Source organism: Lepidochelys kempii, chromosome 6, assembly GCF_965140265.1.
Source record: "Lepidochelys kempii isolate rLepKem1 chromosome 6, rLepKem1.hap2, whole genome shotgun sequence".
Classification (NCBI taxonomy): Eukaryota; Metazoa; Chordata; order Testudines; family Cheloniidae; genus Lepidochelys; species Lepidochelys kempii.
The window spans coordinates 27,001,599-27,022,822 of NC_133261.1; the positions used below are offsets into that span (position 1 = coordinate 27,001,599).

The window sequence follows — 21,224 nt, forward strand, 5'->3', positions numbered from 1 at the left end:
CAAACATTCATTCACTGTGCATGTCCAGGCTCTCTCAGGGGACTCTGCTGTGTCTGAGGTGTTTATTAGCGCATTCCATCACCAGGGAAATTAGCACTGGGAGAACCTTGTACTCTAGAATGTTCAGCTCTAGAACCCTGCCCAGTATTCTAGGTGTGACCTAGAACCTTTAATAATGTGGTATTTTCAGCAAGGCCCCAGTTCAGAAAGGCCTGTAAGCATGTGCTTAAGTTCTATTGATGTGTTTAAAATTAAGCAAATGCTTAAATGCTTTGATGAATAGGGAAGTACTTAGACATATGCTAAAAGCTAGGCACATGCTTAGGTGCTTTACTGAATCACGATATGTCTTTGATCTAAATTGGAACTAACTCAGAATAAAACAAAATAATTCCTATTAAAATGGATGGGTAACTGATGGAGGATTTTAAGAGTTATAAGCAAATATTCATGGTATGTAAAACTTGAAATTATGCTTCCCAAATATACAGCACATGTGCCTTAACTTGAAAGCTGATCTGTGCCAGTGGCTTTGCACTCCCACCACAGGGGAAGCCCATTGTATTCAATGGGGCTGTGTATGGGTGTTAAGATCCATCTGCATGGATGCAAAAAAAACAGGCCCTGAGCCTTCAAATATTTAAATCCTAGTCCAGCAAAATCAGTAAATCACTTAAGCACATACTTAACTTCAAGTATTGAAGTTGATGGGACTAAGTTAAGCACATGCTTAAGTGCTTTGGTTGATTAGGGCCTTAAGCATATATCTAACTTCACTTCTGTGAGGCATTTAATTGGCTTCAATGAGAGCAATTTACAAGAGGAAAGCTGTGAACATGCTTAAGTGTTTGCAGGATCGGGGCGTGAGGGAGTTTTGGCACCGCAAATAAGCAGCTATTTGAAAAGTTTATGGAAGATTAACAACTATGTAACAGAGAAACTGCTTTTACAGAATTGGTAAACTCCAATTATTGCTGATTTAATAACTATTATTGTTCATTTTTATGATTACAATAACGAGGTCTACCGATGAGCAACACTATATAAGAGCGAGGTGATATATTATTACCTTATTACCTCTAATCTCTGTTTGGAAACTCCTCCCTCAATGAAAGATTTTTTTAAAAGATATTTTTTTCAAACAACTTTGCCCCCCCTCCCCTGCCCCATATGAGTTCTTTGTGATCATCAATGAATGCAAAGGACCAATGGGCTTTGCATACGGTCTTAAAGGAAGCCCTCATTTCTTGATGTTGTTTTGTCGCTTTCTGGATCCCAGGAGCTCTAGAGTACTAAGGGACAGCAGGTTCTAAAGTGAGAGTCTGAGGTTCTTCCAACATTAATTGAAGTCAACTCACTTTTTAAAATTTATTTTCTTGCTCACTTTTTTTCAGCCTTTTTCTTATTTTAGGAAAAACACTTTGAGAACTTTTCTCGGCCCTTTACATCAGTTTTCACTTCAGGATGTGAATTCTGTCTCTCTTTTTAAATAATATATTGCTTTGCAAGCTCTTAATGTTGGTTAGAAGTGTTGTTTCTGGCAGATGAGAGGAAGGGAAGCGACAAGAGAAATCTGATGCAGTTGAGGTATAGTGAAGTTGGATTCTCGGAAAAGGGAGAGCACAGTAAGAATATGTTATAGATGTAACAAAAACAATGGAGGATGCCTTAATGATACATATGGAGTTCCTGTGCTATCCCACTGTGACTACCAGCAACTTCTGGAATATATGTATTATTGCAGCATCAGTGAACCTGGATTTTCAGTGGTTCTTTGCAGAACTGGCTTCTTTTGGCAGGGTGATTGTGGGGGTTTTCTCACAGACCCTTGGTTCATGGGCAGAATGCGCAGAATATGAGAGTCAGAATCCACCATATGCTTCAAAGAATAGGAATTTGCTACGACAATTCCTGAGTGTTAACAAATTTTGGCCCAGTTCCTTGATTGGTAGCCCTGAAAAAGAGAGCATCTTAAAAATAAATCCCAGCCCGATGGCCAGTTTTAGTGCATACAGTACGTTCTGTGCTGGGCCATGCACATTGCAGGATGTTTTTTGGATGAAAGCTGACCTTTTTAGTAGTCTCTCCCTTTTCTAGTTTCCTGGTGGTGCATTTAGATGTCACATCTACAATACTTTATTTTGACAACAGCAAACTAACTTTTTTTTTTTTTTTTTTTTGGTAATCATTTGTTCATTGAATTATTCAGAAAGCAACAATTTAGCAGCAACTGATGTGGTTGGATTCACCCAGTCAATGACAGACGGGTCAACCAAGAATAATAAACAAGCACAAAACAATCAGTCTTTCCACAGCTCTTTTTCTCTCTCTTATGTCACAAATGCCACTAACTTACAACTTCCTTGTTAAACTGGAATGGTTTGGTTATTTCCTTAGAATTTCATAGGCGAAGGGAATCTTGCGTGTCTCTGAATAACATCCAGGTCAAACTGGTTGAAGCAATTTCCTCCCCGCAAATAAATAACAACAATAAAAAAATCATACGAAAAGCTCACTGTCTATGGACAAATCTAAACAAAAGAAGATGAACAACAAAAATCCTACCTGGAGAAATAAGCTAATTTTGCTTTTATCGGGGATGATCTCTGACTTATTTTTATTTATATTCTTATGAGAGTACAGTAAAACCATGATCATTTGACACTTGATTATTTTATTATTATTATTTCTTTGCACCATTGTAGCATCTAGAGACCCACAACTGCAATCAGGGCCTCATTGTGCTAGGTACACCCTGCAAGCAACAGTCCACATACCCTGTAAGCAACAGTCCTTGTCTAAATCTAAACCCTGTCTAAATCTAAACAGACAAGACAGCCAGCGAGTGAGAGAAAGGAACTATGAACACCTGACACTCACTCTTCTGTGGCCCTTAGCGTATGTCTGCCCTTGGGGCTAGGGCTGTGATTCTCAGCTCGCCTAGACACACTCATCCTAGCGGTCCTGGGACTAGCGCCCTAGAAATAGTTGCATGGCACAAGCAGAGGTGAGTGGTGGCACGGGCTAGCTGTGCCGAGTACAAATCCGCCGGAACCCCAGCGAGCACGTACTCAGCATGGCTAGCCCCTGCCGCCACTTGCTGCTGTCCAGGCTGTCTCAGCTATATTGCTATTGTGAGCCAGCTAGCTCAGCGAGGGCTAATGCAAGTGTGTGTATGCAAGCTGGAGTCACGTCCCTAGCTCTAAGTGTAGTCACAGCCTTGGTTATGCCTCTCACCTTGAATCCCTTAATCAGCTCCCCCCATTAGCAAAACCCCAAAAAGCTGATATTTCCTGCAAGGATTTTTCACCACTGATTTTAGAGGGGATTTTTTTTTTGGCCTTATGATCGACAGGACATTGACTTTTATTTTATTTTATTCTCTCTTGTCCCACTCGCCCCCATGCCCCCACACTTGCAAAAACGGGAGGGTGACGGGGCCTATGTTGCCAATTTAGTCGTTTTCCAACACGTTCCCTGTACATTCAACACCCCCTCTAATTTCAGTTCCTGGGGAAAACATGCTGACAGTAACCTGTCACTCAAATCCCCACCAGTATAGAGGATCAATTAACAAGTGGAGCCACACTGAAGGGCTAATTAGAGGGCGAAGCAATCCCACCAGCTAGCAGCAGCTAAATACAGAGGAAGGCAGCCCTGGGAGGATAGGTGGGTGAGTGAGTGAAGGGCCTCATGAAAGGCAGAACTGGCTGCTAGCGCTGCTGCCTTTCTCCCCAGAAATAAGAGCTGACTGGGACTTGTAAATATGGCAATAGTATGACTGGCGATGGCCTGCTTGAACTCACTGTGGTGGTGAAGTGGCCAGGAGTGAGACTCCCAGAGTACAGGTGCTCCATTTTAAAAAAAAGGTCATCCTTTGAAATGCATCAAAATATAATTATCTGACCTCAAATAATTACAGGGAAAACATATTGTTTCTGGTTAACTGGGTGCTTGGACCAAATCCTGAGAGAAGCTGAGCTCCTCAAATTTGGCTCTGTCCACAATAGGCTGTGAGCTTTTTATTTCTAATCCATCCCACCAAGCAAACAATACAAGAACATTGTATGGCAGAATTCAGATGAATTCCTAAAAGTTCAAACTCAGCATGTGGCTATGAAAGTCAACCTGGGTCTGTAAGAGACAACATTAGGATAGAATGTATGGGCTTAATACTCCTCCACTTATGGGAGAAACTCCATTGAATTTGCTGGCATTACACTGATATAAACCCAGCATTAGAGATAGGAGAATCAGGCTCAAAGTGTATACGAAACAGCACATCACCAAAACAGTAAATGGCTGTTTGGTGCAGTAGAATGTCTCTCATTATGAAAAGCCCAGGATTGACTAACTTGGAGATGGTTTACATTGCATACTGAGGGGGTCTGTCCTCTCCTGGAGACACAAGTATCACTCTCATTAACATTCATGGGAATTTTGCTTAGAATATCCACCAATGCCCCCTTATGCAGGATGCCCCCTTATGCAGAATAAGCCCCCTTAGGCAGGATGATCTTTCCAGGGTGGGTTTGAGGGCCACTGCTGTGTATGAAGGAGAGAAAGAGAGAACATGGAGACTTTGGGAAACATAGATGCCATGTGGGGATGTCTGGGAGTGAATGCGACTGGAGGTGATTTATCACAAAGCTGTTCCCCTTCTGGGCCATGTATGCAACATTTTAGTAGATCTGTAGCCAAGTTTAGCTCTCATTTACACCAGTGTAAACCCAAAATATCTCCATTGACTTTAGTGGAGTTGCTGAGAATATCCACCAATGTAAAAGAGATGAGAAACTGACACTAGGAGGGGGAATATTCTTTTTTTACTTTCCAGCTCTGTCATCCTCCCTATAGCTTTGGTCTCCAGGGGGTAAGAACTAGCACTCATCTCATAAATGAAACCATTAACTTCCAGATGCTACGTTAGGACTTTTAAACAATCTCTTGTTTCCTTTCCTTTTCTGTAGAGTTCTGATTTGAGGTCAAATCAGCCTGCTTTCACTCACACCAAAGGGAACGGTCTCTTTTGGATGTGTATGAGGCATAACCAGTTACTCAGGGGTGTTCCTCCTAAACCTGGATTTCCCTTCAGTTTCCCAGCTTTAACAAACAGCAGCTGGTGTTGTTTTTCTCATTCTAACTGTTCTCCCTCTTTTCTCCCCTCTCTTCCTGTTTTCTGTCCGTGTTTCCAAACTCAGAGGAAAAGCCCAGGCCAAAGTAAGTGTGCATTAATGGTTGTTTTTAAAAATACTGGTATAAATGTGATGACCATCCATAGACCTCCTACCAGAGAAATGTCTCCTACTACTTATGCACAGCCCTCTCCTCCCCACCATTCATGCAACATCTAGCATTTCTGGACTCTTCCCTAGACTGCCTCCATCTGTCAGAAGCTACTGTAAGACTGGCTACAGGCCAGGAAATAGAGACCAGTCCCATATCAGCTCATACATCTTTATTACAGCGAGGACTGGCACAGACATCAGGTCTCTCCAACCAAGTGCTCCTACTCCATCCCCTGTAGCACCTTGTGCTGGGTGAAGCTGAGCTCATGTTATCTGCTCATTTCTCCTGGGTAGCACACAGATGGGAAGAGAGGGTACCAAGAGGGGAAAGGCAAATGTGCAGTATACTCTGCCCACCTTTCTCTGCCTGCTCTGTGGCTCCGTTTGCAACAATGTGTGCGGGTAAAAGAGAATGTCTGACAGGGGATGGCAGTTTGCCACAGGCAATGAATGCTGAGGGGTTCAACATTAAATCCTTTCCATTGTTCTTCAAACCATGAAAGGGGGTATGAGTTGCAGCAGCTGGATGTGGGGAACAGGGCAGCCAATGGCAGCATGTCATGGGAGTTACCCATACTTCCAGTGTTGCTGGCAGGCAACACAGTTGGTTTGTCCTGGGCTCCGCAAGGCTTGACCAGGATTCCCCAGGGATCTTCTGGCTCTAGTGGATCAGTGCCCTGATTCTCCACCAAGCCAGCATCCCAGGATGGGTCATGCAGTGTTCTCTTTGTGTTAGCAGCCTCATGGAACTTTACATGTGAGTTGTCCCATTCTGCACCTTTTTGTGCAAAATGGGATGACCCCATAAACATTTGGGATGGGTCAGCTCCCTCTATCTATTGGGTTTTCAATCAAGCCATAGCTTCAGCTGTACCTCCTCATCAACATTTCTCCCTCAGCATGGCTCCATTTGGTGAATGAGTTAATCTCTTGGTTCTTTGAGGTTCAATTCCTTCTATTTTTCATCCCCTACAGACTGACCGCTCCTAAAATACCAGAGGGTGAGAAAGTAGACTTTGATGTAAGTATTCCTGACACATGTCCATCACATATGCACACCCACCTCTTCCTGCATCACTACTAGCCTTTGTGAAAATGTCACTGCCATGTAGCCAAGGGCAAAAGGAGTCTATTTTCAGTGAAAGATTAATCTGGGGTCCATATCTGAAAAACCTGCTTACACATTGCTTTAGTTGTGCAGCTGTATTTATAGCTTAATTTGTCTTGGAAAGAGAAATCTGAAGGGTGGAAATGGAATTAGTAACTGCTTATAAAGCCTTTAGATCTTCTTCCTTGCAGACCTTTATTGTGATCTTTATCTTGGTCAGTTAATTATTCCTCGGTTTCTCAAGGACAATCCAACTGCCCTTTCAATCACTTCCGAGTCCTGTCTTTTTGCTGAGTGTTCCAGGCAGCTCCCCTGACTCAAGAATGATTAAATAAGATTAACTTTGGCGTTTCAGTGGCCAGGAAAGGACTTTCATGGTATCAAGAAACTGCACATAGAGCATGGGAAATGGTTATGTCCTTTACCAGAGGGGTAGCCGTGTTAGCCTGTATCCACAAAAACAACGAGGAGTCTGGTGGCACCTTAAAGACTAACAGATTTATTTGGGCATAAGCTTTTGGGGGGTAAAAAACCACTTCTCCTTTAATAGGCCATACAATAGATTTAAACTAAACAAACAAAAAAACCCAAACCCCATGCACCAATGCACCAATAAGCAGAAAAGAGATTTAAAGAAGCAAGTCTCTTGGAGGAGGCTTTCCCGGCTGTGCAGGTGCCTGTAATGAATCCACACACATGAAACAAGTTGTATCAAGTCTGTCTCTGAGAAATAGTGCTCAGAATGGCACCACCAAATAACCAAACAAGCATGGACCCAAATATGTTTCTAGTAAGTCAACAGAAAAAGAAAAAGCTCTTGTGATGAGTGGTACATGATTACATCAGGATAAGTTGTATGCTCATTCAGGGTCACTGTAGTGTTCACCTTGTCCACAAGAAAATGAAGCTTCTATTAATTCTGACTGGTGTAGGAATACTCAGGTAAAATGAGGAGTCTGCAGAGAAATGTAAAAAGAAATGTAAAATGTAAGAGTAGGTGAAATAGGATGATACATTGAAGCGAGGAAGTAGGAGCTGGGAAACCAGGACTCTGTCCCTTGTTTTACCACTGGCTATTAATTTGGGCAAGTCACTAAATGTCTCTGGCCCTGATTCAGCACCCAAGTCAATAGAAAGGCTCCCATTGACTTCATTGGCTTTCAGATGTTGCCCCTTGTGTTTCAATTTCCTTATCTGTAAAATGAGGCTGTTCGTACTTAGCCTCCTTTGTACAGGGGCCTGAGATCCTCAGATGGAAGGAGCTGCACCAGTGTTAGATTGTTATTGTAATAACACCTTACTGCTCCTTCAGGACATCCAAAAGAAGAGGCAGAACAAAGACCTGATTGAACTGCAAGCCTTGATTGACAATCACTTCGAGGGCAGGAAGAAGGAAGAGGAGGAACTGCTTGCCCTGAAGGAAAGAATTGTAAGTCTCTATGGTGCCATTCCCAGTGATGTCTGCTTCGGGAGGATAGTGTGTGTAATTACCTCAGAGACTCAGAACTGAACTGGAACCTTACAGACCAAATTGCTCTTTCTGTCCAACAAGTGGAGACAGGAGAACAGGGGACGATAGTCCTTCAAGGTGACTGCATCTTGTTCCCAATGTGATCAAGATAATGACGGTGCATTTTTGGCTGGTGTAGAGTGGAATGTGCCCATGTGGAAATCAAGGACACCTTGCAGTGGTAGCCTTAATGAGGCTTGGGTCAGTGCACTAGCCTCTCAGATATGAAGAGCTAAATGCAAACGTGGATTAGGTCCCAAATGAAAATAAGTCTTGGGTCTTCTTGTCCTTCCTCAGGGGTGTGTTTGTTTATACTACAAAACACCATGTACAGTTAAGCACAGCTCAGGACCACAGGCCATTTCTGCTCTGACATATCCAGGAGGAGGCTGCTGCAGGCCAGGTCTGAGGTGAATTGGGTAAAGTGATGAGGTGGACTTAAGACTGGAGTAGCAGGGCTTAGGCAGGTCAGGGATGAGGTAGAATGGCAGAGGTGCGTGGTGGGACTCAGAACTAGAACATCAAGGGGTGTTGCAGGTTAGAACAAAGGTGCATTAACAGAGCTGTGTGTGAAGCCCATAACTAGGATAGCACGGGTTGTTAAAGTCTCCAGCGGCGATTTAATGGTGTGGGGGGAAGGGGCAGCTGTCCCGGGGCCCAGGGATTTAAAAGGGCCTGGGGCTCTGGCCGCTGCCACAGTAGCGATGGCTGGGAGCCCTGGGCCCTTTTAAATCGCCAGGCCCTGGGACAGCTGCCCCTTCCCCGCTCCTACCATTGGCAGCCCTGCTGGTAGGATCCCTACTGGCAGGGCCGCCAAAGCAGTGTGTGTGTATGTGTTGGGGCGGGGCACAAGGGGCAGCGCTTTAATATTGGCTGCGTACGAACTGGTACCAGCAGCCACTTCTTCCCGGTACGCTGTACTGGCCCATACTGGCCTACTTTCACCCCTGGGTGGATGAGGCATAACCATTTTGAAAACAGGTGTAGAAACCATCTGCTAGCCTTGGGTCCCCTCTGTAGATGGACAGTCTATTCTATTTGCTCAATTCTGACTTGAGGGAAGCCTGTCCCACACTGCACAGAGGTGACCATACTCATTGTAACCCATCCCTGTTCTCAGCCTCCCAGGTGTTTTACAGTCATGGAATTCACCTGGGGCCCTTCAGCTGGCTATGTGCCTCATCCTGCACGTTTTGGTAAAGTAATGGGAATGGTCCACTGCCTAATATGGAAACTAAAATCCTTTATAAAGCTTTGGAGACAAATAAAGCCACATACTGATGACTCTGTGCCTCTTCCTTTGTTTTGGGCAGGAAAAACGCAGAGCCGAAAGGGCAGAACAACAAAGAATCCGGGCTGAGAATGAGAAGGAGCGTCAGGTCAGGCTTGCGGTATGTGCCTCTGCTTTCTGTTTTCCTCTTGACACATAACAAGAAAGTACCTGGGCTCAGACCTTGTTCGGGAACTGTGAAAGGAAATGGAGAGAAGCTTTAGGTCCTGCCTGCCTCAGGAACACCAGAGAAGATACTGGTAGTCTCCTCATTACAGTGAGGCTCACTGGGCAGAGCCTGGGAAGGAAGCAGCTATAACTTCCCAGACGCATACATTCCTACATCATTCCCTGCAGTGACTCCTGCTGCTAGTGGAATAGGTGTGGGCTCCCCCAGCCAAAGTCCTTTCAGTAACTTGTTTTTCTATGGTGCATTCTGCAGGAAGAGAAGGTAAGAAGAGAGGAAGAAGATGCTAAGAGAAGAGCTGAGGATGACCTGAAGAAAAAGAAGGCTCTGACCTCCATGGGTGCCACATACAGCAGCTATTTGGCAAAGGTAAAGGCATTGATCAATGGATGAAATAGGGAGGCAATAAACACACCTCTCTGAATTTTATCACCACTCGCATACCTCTCTGTCCCCACTGAGTCTCCTAAATTCTCTACCAATCATTTGGAATTCTCTAAGTTTGTTCCAGCAGTTGCTAGGAATCCCTTAGATTTTCATGACAACTCCTATAACTGCTTGGGATTCCCTGAAGTTTCAAGGCCATTGCATAACTTTTAGGAGTGTCTCAGCTCCTATGGAGTAAGTGTTGTTGGGAATGCGCTAATGTCTCCAGAATGACCCCAGTGCATCTGCCCGGAAATGCTCGAGTACGTGTCCATGGTTCCTTAGCCCTTCCACAATATCCCTGTACTTCATCCTGAATTTGTGCAGGGCAGCATCCACTGATATTCTGGGCATATGTTTCCTATAGGCTGACCAGAAGAGAGGAAAGAAGCAGACTGCTAGGGAAATGAAGAAGAAGATCTTGGCAGAGAGGCGCAAAACACTAAACATTGACCACCTGAATGAAGACAAGCTGAGGTAACATGCCATCTTCATTTGCTGCAGGTAGATTAGATGATTTCTCAGGGAAGTCAAGGCTGACAGCTCTGAATGAGGACACAGAGAGATTTCTTCTAGTGGTCTGGGGCCTACCACACTGAAGGAACTTCCTGATAAGGCAACTGTGGAGCCTTTATGAAGCCAATGCTAAATTGTGCCTTTGGCTGTGCTGGGACACAAAGGGGAAAAAGGGGCAACAGATGTCATTGTACATGAGGTGGACATCCAGCCATGATCATGGCTTAGTCAGACTGCCTTCCTTCTGCTGCTAATCAAGCTACGGTTGCCACTTATCTCCTGGGACAATGACATACTGTAAACCTACAGACTAGTTCGGCTCAGCTGAGCTCAGGTTCATTTTGGGCACTGTGCTACCGTGATGTTCCACCATGGCACGTTGTCACAACATGAGGCTTCCTCTTCATTCCATGATGTGTGAGTGTATTAGGTGAGGAGAGGGTGGTGCAACATCAACACACGCTGAAGCAACTGCGTGACATGAGAGGTAGAGAGGAGCATGTTAGCTTTGATACGTCCCATCCCCCACACAGCTAACCTTGCCTTGTAGACGGTCCTCAAAATCCTAAAAACCAAACAGTCTAAAATCTAAGGGAAATTAGGGACATAGAAAGAGAGTGTGCTGTAGGAGGACCTGTGTGCCCTGGGATATAAAAGGAATGGTAGGGGCCACTTTAGAAATGGCACCCTACAGAAGAGCCAACCCTGGTGCAGATGGGGGCAGAACAATGGTGGATGTCCTGAAACAGAAAGGGTTGTTTGTAATGTGGTTAGTGTCATAATTGTAGGAGTATTGCAATCCAAGGAGGTGGATGGATAAGGATAGGGAAGAAGAGCAGGCCTCTGTCAACATCAGTAATAGTTGAGATGGGTCTGCAATGCAAAAATCTAGATGTGAACCGTCTCAGAGTTTGGGGGGTTCTAGAGATCTAGTGTTCTGGTCCAAGCCAATCTCTAACTAATGTTACACTGGGCCAGTTTTGCTCATCCACCTTAGCCCTGAGACTGGTGAAAGCTACCATGCCAATTGCTCAGCCCAATTGCTCATTCAAACTTTGGAATCCCACTCACCACTTCCCCTCCAGTTCCCCTGGGTTCTTTAGTGAGCGACAAAGAGCCGAGTAAATAAATAAATTTGTGAAAGGGTGTTAATGCCTGATAAGAGGAAACAGTGCAAGGCTGAAATGTTAACATGGATAAAGCTGAGGAAAATAAAATCTGACCATAAAAATAGTCAGAGACATGAAGCTGGGGAGGAGTTTTGAAGGGGAAGCAGTATGGGCTGCGTGCACACACACACACACACACAAATTTGCTACTAGTGTCCTGGGGGCCACAGCAAACATGTGACATTTCAAATGTATGAAATATTTCTCCTGTCTTCCTCCCTCTGCAATGCATAGGGATAAGGCCAAGGAACTGTGGGATTGGTTATACCAGCTGGAAACTGAGAAATATGAATTTGGAGAGAAGATGAAGAGTCAAAAATATGAGGTGGGTTGAGAAGCAAGTTGGTCATGGCACCAGTCACCTCTGGGTCCAATCTGCAGGAAAGCTGTGCAACTCCCATAGGAAACGTGGTGTGGAGATATCATTAAGCTAGTTCCACACACAACTTTTGGAATATTTACCCAGCAGGGTAAATTGCCAGAGCCATGCATGGCATACGGGAATCATATTTCCCATAACTGTATACCAACCACATGCATGGGGCTATTATTAGGAGGCTGCAATTGAGTCTTAAAGTTGGAATTGATTAGACCAGAATCTATGAAAATGAGACACGCCCCACAATGGGAAAAGAAAAACCCCATTGTTTATTAGTTTGGAAGAGAGGTATGAAAAGGGGTTGGTCAGATGCTTTCAGTTGCCTGTCTCCCTCACCAAGTGACTTTCTTAACCACATGTTCATTTTCATACTTAAATTTTGGAATTTTTATTTCCATCATAGAGTTAAAACAAAAAGAGTGGGACGGAAATGACCCCCTGTGGACTGAACTCTTAGGAGGCCCTTGATGAAATCTATGCCTCTGTAGATGTGCATCTTACTGAAGTGCCACATGGTATCAGAGTGCTGACATGTCCCTTTCACGTCTGATCATGGGATATGCCCATACCCAACTGCACTACACTTCAGTGACCAGAATCCTGCTGGGATCGATATTTCTGGCTGCTTTTCTCTGTCTTCACTTCCTTTTTCCAATTTTTTTAAAATACTTGGACTGAGAACAACCCACACCAACATGATTATCTTAATCTCTCTTAGATTATATCACTACGTAGCAGGGTGCAGGCGCTATCCAAGTTGTAAGTACAAAGAGTTCGCCCATGTGACAGCAGCAGCGAAGTCTGCTAAAATGCATGAGCCTCCTGCATGGCGAGATTTTGCGCGCTTGCGCACGCAGGTGGACAGCGCACCAGCACTCAGTTCCATATGGCAGAGGGATGAGGAGACTGAGTCTTGCGTGTCTCCCTTCACTTCATTTTTCTCTCACCTTCCATTCTTGTAAAGCAGGGTGTAGTCTGAACAGTAGCACAAAATCACAGTGGTGTTTAACAGTTGCTGTTGGATGATTCATGTATGCTCAGATGGAATGAATCTTCTGGACACTGCATGACAGCCCGTTAGTTTAAATGGAATGTAGCAGCACCGCAGATAAAGTGGGAATTGTTATGTTCATGGCACACATACAAAGAAATTAGATAAAAACAGAAAAATACTCTTGCTGGAAGGTTGCAACATAACACTAAATTTCTTAGAATTTAGAATAACACACAAGAACCCCAAAACAGAGAGAGATAAAGCAGGCTGCTCCTTAAACCAGAGAAGCAAAAATTAACCTACCTTACTCTAAGTTGGCTTTGTGCAGAACTGACTGCTGAAAGATCCAGACTGCATGCTTCCCTGTAGAGCCCCAAAGCTTATAGAAAGTACAAAAGGAAAAAGAGACGAGAGCAGAGTGTAATAAAGAAAGAGGGAGGGAGGGGAAAAGGAGACAGAAAGAAAAAAGGTCAGAATGAGTAGGAAGGCAGAGAAGAGTGAGAAAGAAAGGAGAGAGAGATGGGAAGGGAAAGTGTGAGAAGGAAAAAGAGAAGAAGACATAAAATAACAAAGAAAGCAAGGGAGAGAAAAAGGAAGAAAATTGGACACACAAGATGTCAGGGAGGGGGCCTGGTTTTAAGCACTAGCCTCTGTGTGTACATCTTCACTGTGTTTTAAAACCCATGGCAGTGAGTCTCAGAGCCCAGATCTACATACTTAAGCTCATGGGGCTTGAGTTACTGTTCTAAAAGCAGCTGTGTAGACATTTGAGGTCAGGCTGGAGATCAGTGGAGACTGTGGTGGGAACTGGGTTTCAGAGCCCGAGCTCCTGTCTGAGCTGCACTGTCTACACTGCTGTTTCTAGTGCCATAGCATGAGCCCCGTGAGCCCTAGCATGAGCCCCGTGAGCCCTAGCCTGTAGACCTGGCCTCTGAGACCCAGTGCTGAAAGTTTTAAAACGTAGTGTTGCTGTACCCCTATTGCTTACTGGTACTGTGTAAGACACTGAATGCTGTGCCGGCTGTCACTGGTTTAGCAGAAAAGGTGAGTCTCAAGCCCTTGAGTCAGTTTGAAGGGCAAAGCTGACTCTCTGCCAGGTCTGAAAAAAATACCCAATTGCGATAAATGAGTCAAATCCATGGAGCAGATTTTTAAACTACCGTGAGTAAGTACAGAATGCAGCAGATCTTTCCTTTTCGATGTTGTCCTGTTGCCTCTAATGTCTCAGTCTTGGTCTCTTTCTTTTTTTTCTTTTTCTTTTCCTGTTTGCCATGGGAAAACTTGGCCCAGGAAATCCGAGATGGCAGACCATCCTGAAATGTGATCTTTTCCTGTTTCAAGCACTGGGAATGTCAAATGCCATGCGACTCTTGCTGGGTCACCAGTTCTTTGACTGTGAGTTTGCTCAGAACATGGAGTCCAGAGGCAATGGAGAATTCTGAATTACACCAGAGCAGAAGTAGGGGGAGGAGGGGGCTCAGCAGGTGAACGTTCACCTCTGCAAACCAGGGTTTGATCCTGATTGGGTTACACAGGAAAAATAAAACGAACAGAAGTTGGTTGTAGACTCATTCTAGTTTTTAGTGGACATATATTCAGAGCACAAAGATCACTGCAAGACTTGAATAGCAAGACTGCACGTCAGGACTGAGGTGCTAAATCAGGCAAAACAACATAGCAGCCACACATTGGGTCTACACATCTGGTACTTTATGTATTAGCCCTTCACTTTCCTGAGCATCTAGTTCGTATCTAAAATTCCACCATGATTAAGAGAGGATGAGCTCATCTTCATCATGAATTCCCCCCCCCCCCCGCCGCCCCAGGGGCAATGAGACACAAGTATTATCACACCACAAATTGCCAGAGTCTGGAAGATGGCTTGGGAAGGACCTCAAATCCTCCACTCCAGCCCTTCTTTCTATGGTTGCTGTGTTTCCTTTCCAATATTTCCTCTCTGTCCCCTTTGGGAACCCTTCAGTCTATTAGAGAAATGTCTGCAAGGGGTTTTGCAATGTGCATTCTCTACCTCCTGCCCCCAAATCAGCTCCAGAGCTGCTCTACTAATTAGCCTGCAGAAGGTACTAGGAGAGCAGTTGCCCCATCAGCCTAATGCCTTGGGGCCTGATCCAAAGCCTACTGAAGACAACAGAAGTATTTCCATGGACCTGTGGAGACTAACTATCAAGATATCAGGAGGTGCCTAAGCCCGGTAATACCCCTCAGTTGGAGTATCCCTCATTCCCAAAGTGCAGCAGTCTCTTTATATGATATTGATGGGTAGAGGCAAGTGCATCCTGCACCCCTCCAATATACTTCCCCTCTCTTGAAAGCCCTGGAGTTATTTGTTGCTGAGCATTCTCACTAGTTTTCCTCCAGCTTTGGAGCTTTTCTGTTTCCAATTTCTCACCTGTCCAGGTCAACCCCACCTTCCACTTCAATGTTGCTAGCTACCTGGTAAATTTACAGCTGGGATGGTGGGACGGTGAGGACAACACACACACAAGGAGATCACACTTCTCAGGGTCTCCTGAGCTTTCAAAATGGCCAATTTATGACTTTCCAGGCCACTTACCTGAAGTTTGGCTATACATGAGTTCACCATAAATGGGTTCCATTGTACATGAATTAATGAATTATTTTAACAAGGGCAACAGCACCGTCCCTTCAGTTGAATCCCTCATCTGTGCCTCCTTGTAAAACATGAAATTAGCTTGTAAATTTACTGCTAGTTAGCAACCTCTCACTCAAGAGAGTTTTCATTTGAAAAGAAAGAGTTTCTGCCATCACAGGCACCTGTCTCCAGAACTCCAGCCAGGTAAACCACTTCCCTCCCCATGGGGAAACCAGGTCAATTGGCAGAGCTCTTTGAAAACCCTAGTCATGTATGTTGTTTGCAGATCACCACCCTCAGGAACCGGATTGATCAGGCCCAGAAGCAGTAAGTACCTATGTCCCAGCCTAAAGTCTGGGATATCTGCTCAGTGTTCCAGCAGACACTTCAGCTTTGATGCTGACATTTTCTTCTCAGAAGGGAATGAGGCGAGAGGTGGAAGGGCAACCTCCAACCCGCCCCCACCCTTAGAAAATGATGGTCAAACTGAAGTGAATCCATAACCTAATGTAAAAGAACCATCATCTCCCACGCACACACCTTCCCACAATCGCTGCAGACACCAGTCACTCAAGCTGTGACTGTTAGTATTGGCTGAAGTGTTTTGAACACAGGAATGGAAATGGCCTTTGCTTATACAGGATGGAGAAGTGATTGCCGAGATTGCAAGGAAAGGTGTGTAATAAAACTGACATCCAGGGTTACCCCATCACATGGATGTCATGTGATCAGGGGTGTGGGTTCTTTTCATTGGTATATGACCTCCCACTTTCCTTCCCCACCTTACCTCTTTAATTTAATTTCTTTCCTGCTTGTGAGTCCCATGTCTTTGTTGTTGCATGTTTTCATCAGGAGACCTCAATACATCAGAGACAAGGGGCTGGGGGAGGGAGGGGTGTGTAGAGAAGTAAAAGGCAAGGAGGAGGAGTCATGGGAAGAAGGTGAGGGAAGCTCTCCAAAAGCTGAAATCTCCTCTTTGCAGTTTCTCTGTACCATGAAGAGCTCCAGTCATGTAAATGACTCAAAGATATAGGTATCACCAAGGACCAAACAGTCTTTCCCTTGCCCCCCATTCACACTGGAATGTCAAATGAATTTAACATTTTTTTGGGTGCAGTTCTCTGTAGATTCCAAACACAGGGCTTGATGTATTTGCTTCATAGGGAGTATGGGGGTCTCAAAGAACCTTGCAAGATTATACTTTGCAAGATTAGGCTCATCTGCGTGGTTTTCTTCCTCCTATGTCTTCTGATCTCACTACCAAAAAACCAACATGAAATGTTACCATGCTAGGGACCCTCCCAATTATCCAAAGAGGTGATATTTTTCCTGGAAGCATCTCTTTCCAGAGATGGTTCTTCTGGGTGAGATGGCACTTCATTTGGAAAGGTATGATTGTGGATCCCTCCAGGTATTAGGGGGCATTTCTCCATCAGAAACAGAGCATGACATTCTAAAGTAAAAGTCTTTCATCCTGGTGTATTAGCCTTCTATGGTCCCTTTTTGTTTTAAAGGAACAATAACCCCCCAGAAGCATAGCCTAAAGGCAGGCATAACATGAAACATCTTAGACCTTGTAAAACTCGAAGTGACAAGGGCTCTATATTAACTTGGGGAACTGATTGTTAGGCATGCAGCTCCTACAGTGATTTTTGATCCAGTCCAAAAGCCAGCATAATGGAGAATGAGATGACTTTAAAGAAGACTGAGCTTAATAATATGTCAGACAGGATATTCTCTGAGTAAACATAACCCCTTGTCTCTCATGTAAAAGGTTAATTTTCGGAATAGACTGTCTTCTATTCTAAAGTGGGTTGAGAGGTAAAGTATTCACTGTATGTGTGTATGAGTCACTATGGAAGACTCCCGTACGTAAGCCTACTACTCCTGAACAAACCCACTGTAAGTTGGGGCCGATATAACCATGCTAAATATGCCCTTCTGTTGTTGCCTTTTTAATCCCTTCCCTGCTGCCTCGAGGAACATGTGTTCCGAATGCAGCTTCCTTGGAAACATCCATTCCAACCAACACAACATTCGCTATCTGCTTCCACTGGCCAGACAGATTGTTTGCTCGGCACCCTTGTTTTGCCGTTTAGCACCAAAAAGATTAAACAGCTTGCAAGTGGTTTGATTCAAGAAGTAGCCTTATTGGTGTATGTTTGGGATGGAAGGGTACGGGTTATGCAGTGCACAAGGAATCAGTGCATTGCACAGGGACCCATTGCTGACACAGTGCAGAGCCTAACCAGACTAACTTTCTCACTTGGAACACACCTGGAAGCAGGCATGCATCTGTTTCACAGCAGGAGGGTAAGTGGATTGCATGTTGAAATGCTATTCTGCATGCAAGAAGATATTACTTGGTAATCATTTCCTCAGGGTGCTTTACAAGCCTTAGCTTGAGGATCATATGGAGACTACATCCATACATCCCCCAGTAAGACTGGGTTACTGGTACCAATGAGGGTCAGAAGAGGACACATGTAATTCTAGGGAACCAGAATTATCTCTTTGCATGTGTTAAAACATTTTATAATTCTTTACATTCCTCAGGCATTGTATGGGGGCGGGGGGACTTCAGTCCCCTTTACTATGGCAAAGTAATTCTTTTATTCAGCCTTAGTTTTATTTAAATATTTTTCTGATCATTTTGCATGGGAATAATTTCTAAAATTCTACTGTCAGGTGACTTGAGCCTCTGGGCACTGTACTGGCACAGTCCTGTTTGAGGAAGTCCTTTCCATTTCCAGAGTTGCACCTGAACCCATAATCCAGATCTGAACTTGGGAAATGTTCAGATCTGGAACTGGATCTGCACTCTGCAGTTTGGGGCCCATGTCCACTAGTTTCAAGAATCCCCTTCTCTCTGGGCATACAATTCAGTAAGCGGCAAAGCCTCTCACCCCTCCATGCTTATACTTCCTGGCCATCCTCTGAAGACCCCAAGTAAAAATCTGCTTCCACCAATATCTCTATCCTCAGAATGTGCTACATCTGCTCTGGAGCAGGTGGCATCCAATTCACCGGCTATCTGATCAGCCTGCTCTGCTGACTTGAGGTTTAGAGCTTCTCAGCAAAGTCGCAGCTGATTGAAAAGTCAAAAGGTCAGAGGACTTTTCTGCAGCAGTCACACTGATGTGTTTTCCTTCTTTCTGTACTACAGCAGCAAGAAAGCAGGAGCCAAGGGCAAAGTTGGAGGGCGTTGGAAGTAAAGAAACAAGAGGTGACTGCAGGCAGGATCATCCCCGGTGGTGTGGCTAAACATTGCTGGCCTCCCCCTAACCCCTTCACAAATCAATTTCACTCCCATGCTTGAGCAAAACTACAACACCAGCCTGGATTGCCTACTCCTTTTTTAAGGACTCCAGCAGTGTCCTGAACCAAAAGGAAGGAGGTTCCCGTGGAACAGAGATGACTCCCTGCTGGCACCTTTCCTGCTTCATGTGCCCTTTGTTTTCCTGACGACAGCCTTCTGCTCCGTAGATTGCTATGTATGAATCTCTGGATTTTGTAAATAAAGTGTGATCGATACCTTCTTCAATTATATATCTCATGACTGCTGTTTCGGGTTCTTCTATTCAATTCCAATAGATTAAAATTGTATCCAACTTTGTAAAGACTTCAAGAGGATGTTCAAGTGCAATTCATTCAAACATTATATAGAAGCTTCTATTAGGGCAATGAAAACTTAAATTTAAATCTAAAATCTAATATTAAAATATGACAGATCTGGGTGATTCAGCAAAGATGCTCTCTGAGGCCAGGGAACACAAAAACACTCTGGATAAAATGCATTTGGTAAAGTAAGGATTCAAGAAGTCAGAGTTCTCCTGGGTGTTTTATTTGCCCAGTGTTTGGTTCATCATGAGGGGAAGAGGGCAAGCAGAAGTGCTGGCCAACTTTTATCCTTATATATTTCTAACTATCATTAACTTTTCAGAGTTTCTGGTGCCCCAAGTTGGATGAAATTTTAGGTTCCCAAATGGGATCAGAAATGGAAACATTTTTTTCACAAGGAGTTTTCACTAACAAATGAGGAAGGCTGTTGAATTACACCTTTCTAATAAGAAATCATTCTAATATAGTCTCATCTCCTTTTTGCTGCAGTAATAGGCAGAAACTCCATTGACAGTTGAAAGAACACCAAGAATCATCGAAGGATAGATATGGAAAAGCCCTGCTAAGTCATCCAATCCATCTCCAGGGACCAATGCAGGACTGTTCCCTACAGCAATGGTTCTCAGTCAGGGGTACTGGTACCCCTAGGGGTATGCAGAGGTCTTCCAGGGGGTACATCAACTCATCTGGATATTTGCCTAGTTTTACAACAGGCTACATAAAAAGCACTAGCAAAGTCAGTACAAACTAAAATTTCATACTATGACTTGTTTATACTGGTCTTTATACCGAAACAGTGGGTTTTCACCACTTCCATTGGGAAACTAGTTCATAATCAAACCGATCTCACTATGTGGAATTTTCTGCTGGACACTTAGCCTACTGTTTTGCTTTCTTAATTGTCTCCCAATACTTCTCACCATTCACCTTTGTTCCACACTGTAATTCTTCTAGCCTGGTGTTTGTACCCTTTAATGCTGGTGTACAGTTCTGGCTATCCAGGTTCAAAAACGATGAATTCAAACTGGCACAGGTGCAGAAAAGGGCCACTAGGATGATCAGCGCAATGGAGACCCTATCTTATAAGAGGAGAGTATAAGAAAGAGATGTGTTTAGCCTAGTAAAACAAAGGCTGAGAGGAGTTATGATTGCTCTCTACAAATACATCGGGGGAATAAACAGCAGAAAGGGTGAAGAGCTATTTAAGCTAAAGGACAGGGTTGACAACAACAACAAATGGGTATAAACTGGCAATGAATAAATTTAGGCTGGAAATTAGAAGATTTTGAGCAGTCAGAGGAATGATGATCTGGAGCAGCCTTCCAATGGTGTGTGTAGGGGGGACAGACAACCTAACAACTGTTAAGATGGTACTTGATACAATTACGATCAGGATTATATGATGAGGTTGCCTGCAATAGCAAAGGGCTGGACTTAATGACCCAAGAGGTCACTTCCAGTCCTATGTTCAAGTATCTGTGGATTTTGACCAGTCCTCTTTTAGTTATTTCTTAGCCAAACTACACATGAAAACTTGGCACAGTCTCTAAATCTTTCTTCACAAGCCAATCTCTTCCATTGTACTATTTTCCCCACGCACAAAGTTGCATGAATTTTTCCAAGGTGAATCGTATTGGGTTATTTTCTGCCCATATTTCTAATCTATCTAGGTCACCTTGTATTATTTCTCTGTTCTCACTGGGGTTTGCAACTTTTCCAAATTTAGTATCACTGTGAATTTCATTAATGTGCTGTTTACTCCCTCTTTGAGTAGGAAGTGATGGATAATTAACTACGGGTATGTCTACACTACAACTGCTATAGCAGCACAGCTATGGCACTGCAGGTGTGCAGCTGCAGTACTGTAGTGTAGATACTTCATATATCAACAGTTTTTTCCCCCACTGATGTTGTGAATCCACCTCTCCAAGAGGCAGTAGCTTCTGTTGACCTAGCAGCATCTACACTGTGCGATAGGTCGACCTAAATATGGCTTCATGGCAACCTGAGCCACATAGCTAGGACCATCTAATTTTTAAATGTAGACTGGGCCTAAGCCTGCACTAAGGAATCCTGATTAGATAGATCTTCCATCTACTCTGTACTTAAATCACTGCCCTGTTTAAGGTTTTGATCCAGTTT

General features: G+C 44.1%; 1 protein-coding gene across 1 annotated transcript in view; it reads left to right on the forward strand.

Annotated features, from left to right (window-relative positions):
- Nucleotides 1-18,777, forward strand: part of TNNT3 (troponin T3, fast skeletal type) — a 31,040-nt gene extending 12,263 nt beyond the window's left edge. The window contains exons 3-11 of the mRNA XM_073350320.1: nucleotides 5,202-5,220; nucleotides 6,264-6,309; nucleotides 7,709-7,825; nucleotides 9,220-9,297; nucleotides 9,619-9,732; nucleotides 10,157-10,266; nucleotides 11,709-11,799; nucleotides 15,748-15,788; nucleotides 18,628-18,777. Coding sequence (XP_073206421.1) covers nucleotides 5,202-5,220; nucleotides 6,264-6,309; nucleotides 7,709-7,825; nucleotides 9,220-9,297; nucleotides 9,619-9,732; nucleotides 10,157-10,266; nucleotides 11,709-11,799; nucleotides 15,748-15,788; nucleotides 18,628-18,676 — 665 coding nt within the window. The 3' untranslated portion in view covers nucleotides 18,677-18,777. The remainder of the gene's footprint in view (nucleotides 1-5,201; nucleotides 5,221-6,263; nucleotides 6,310-7,708; nucleotides 7,826-9,219; nucleotides 9,298-9,618; nucleotides 9,733-10,156; nucleotides 10,267-11,708; nucleotides 11,800-15,747; nucleotides 15,789-18,627) is intronic.
- Nucleotides 18,778-21,224: the final 2,447 nt, after the last annotated feature.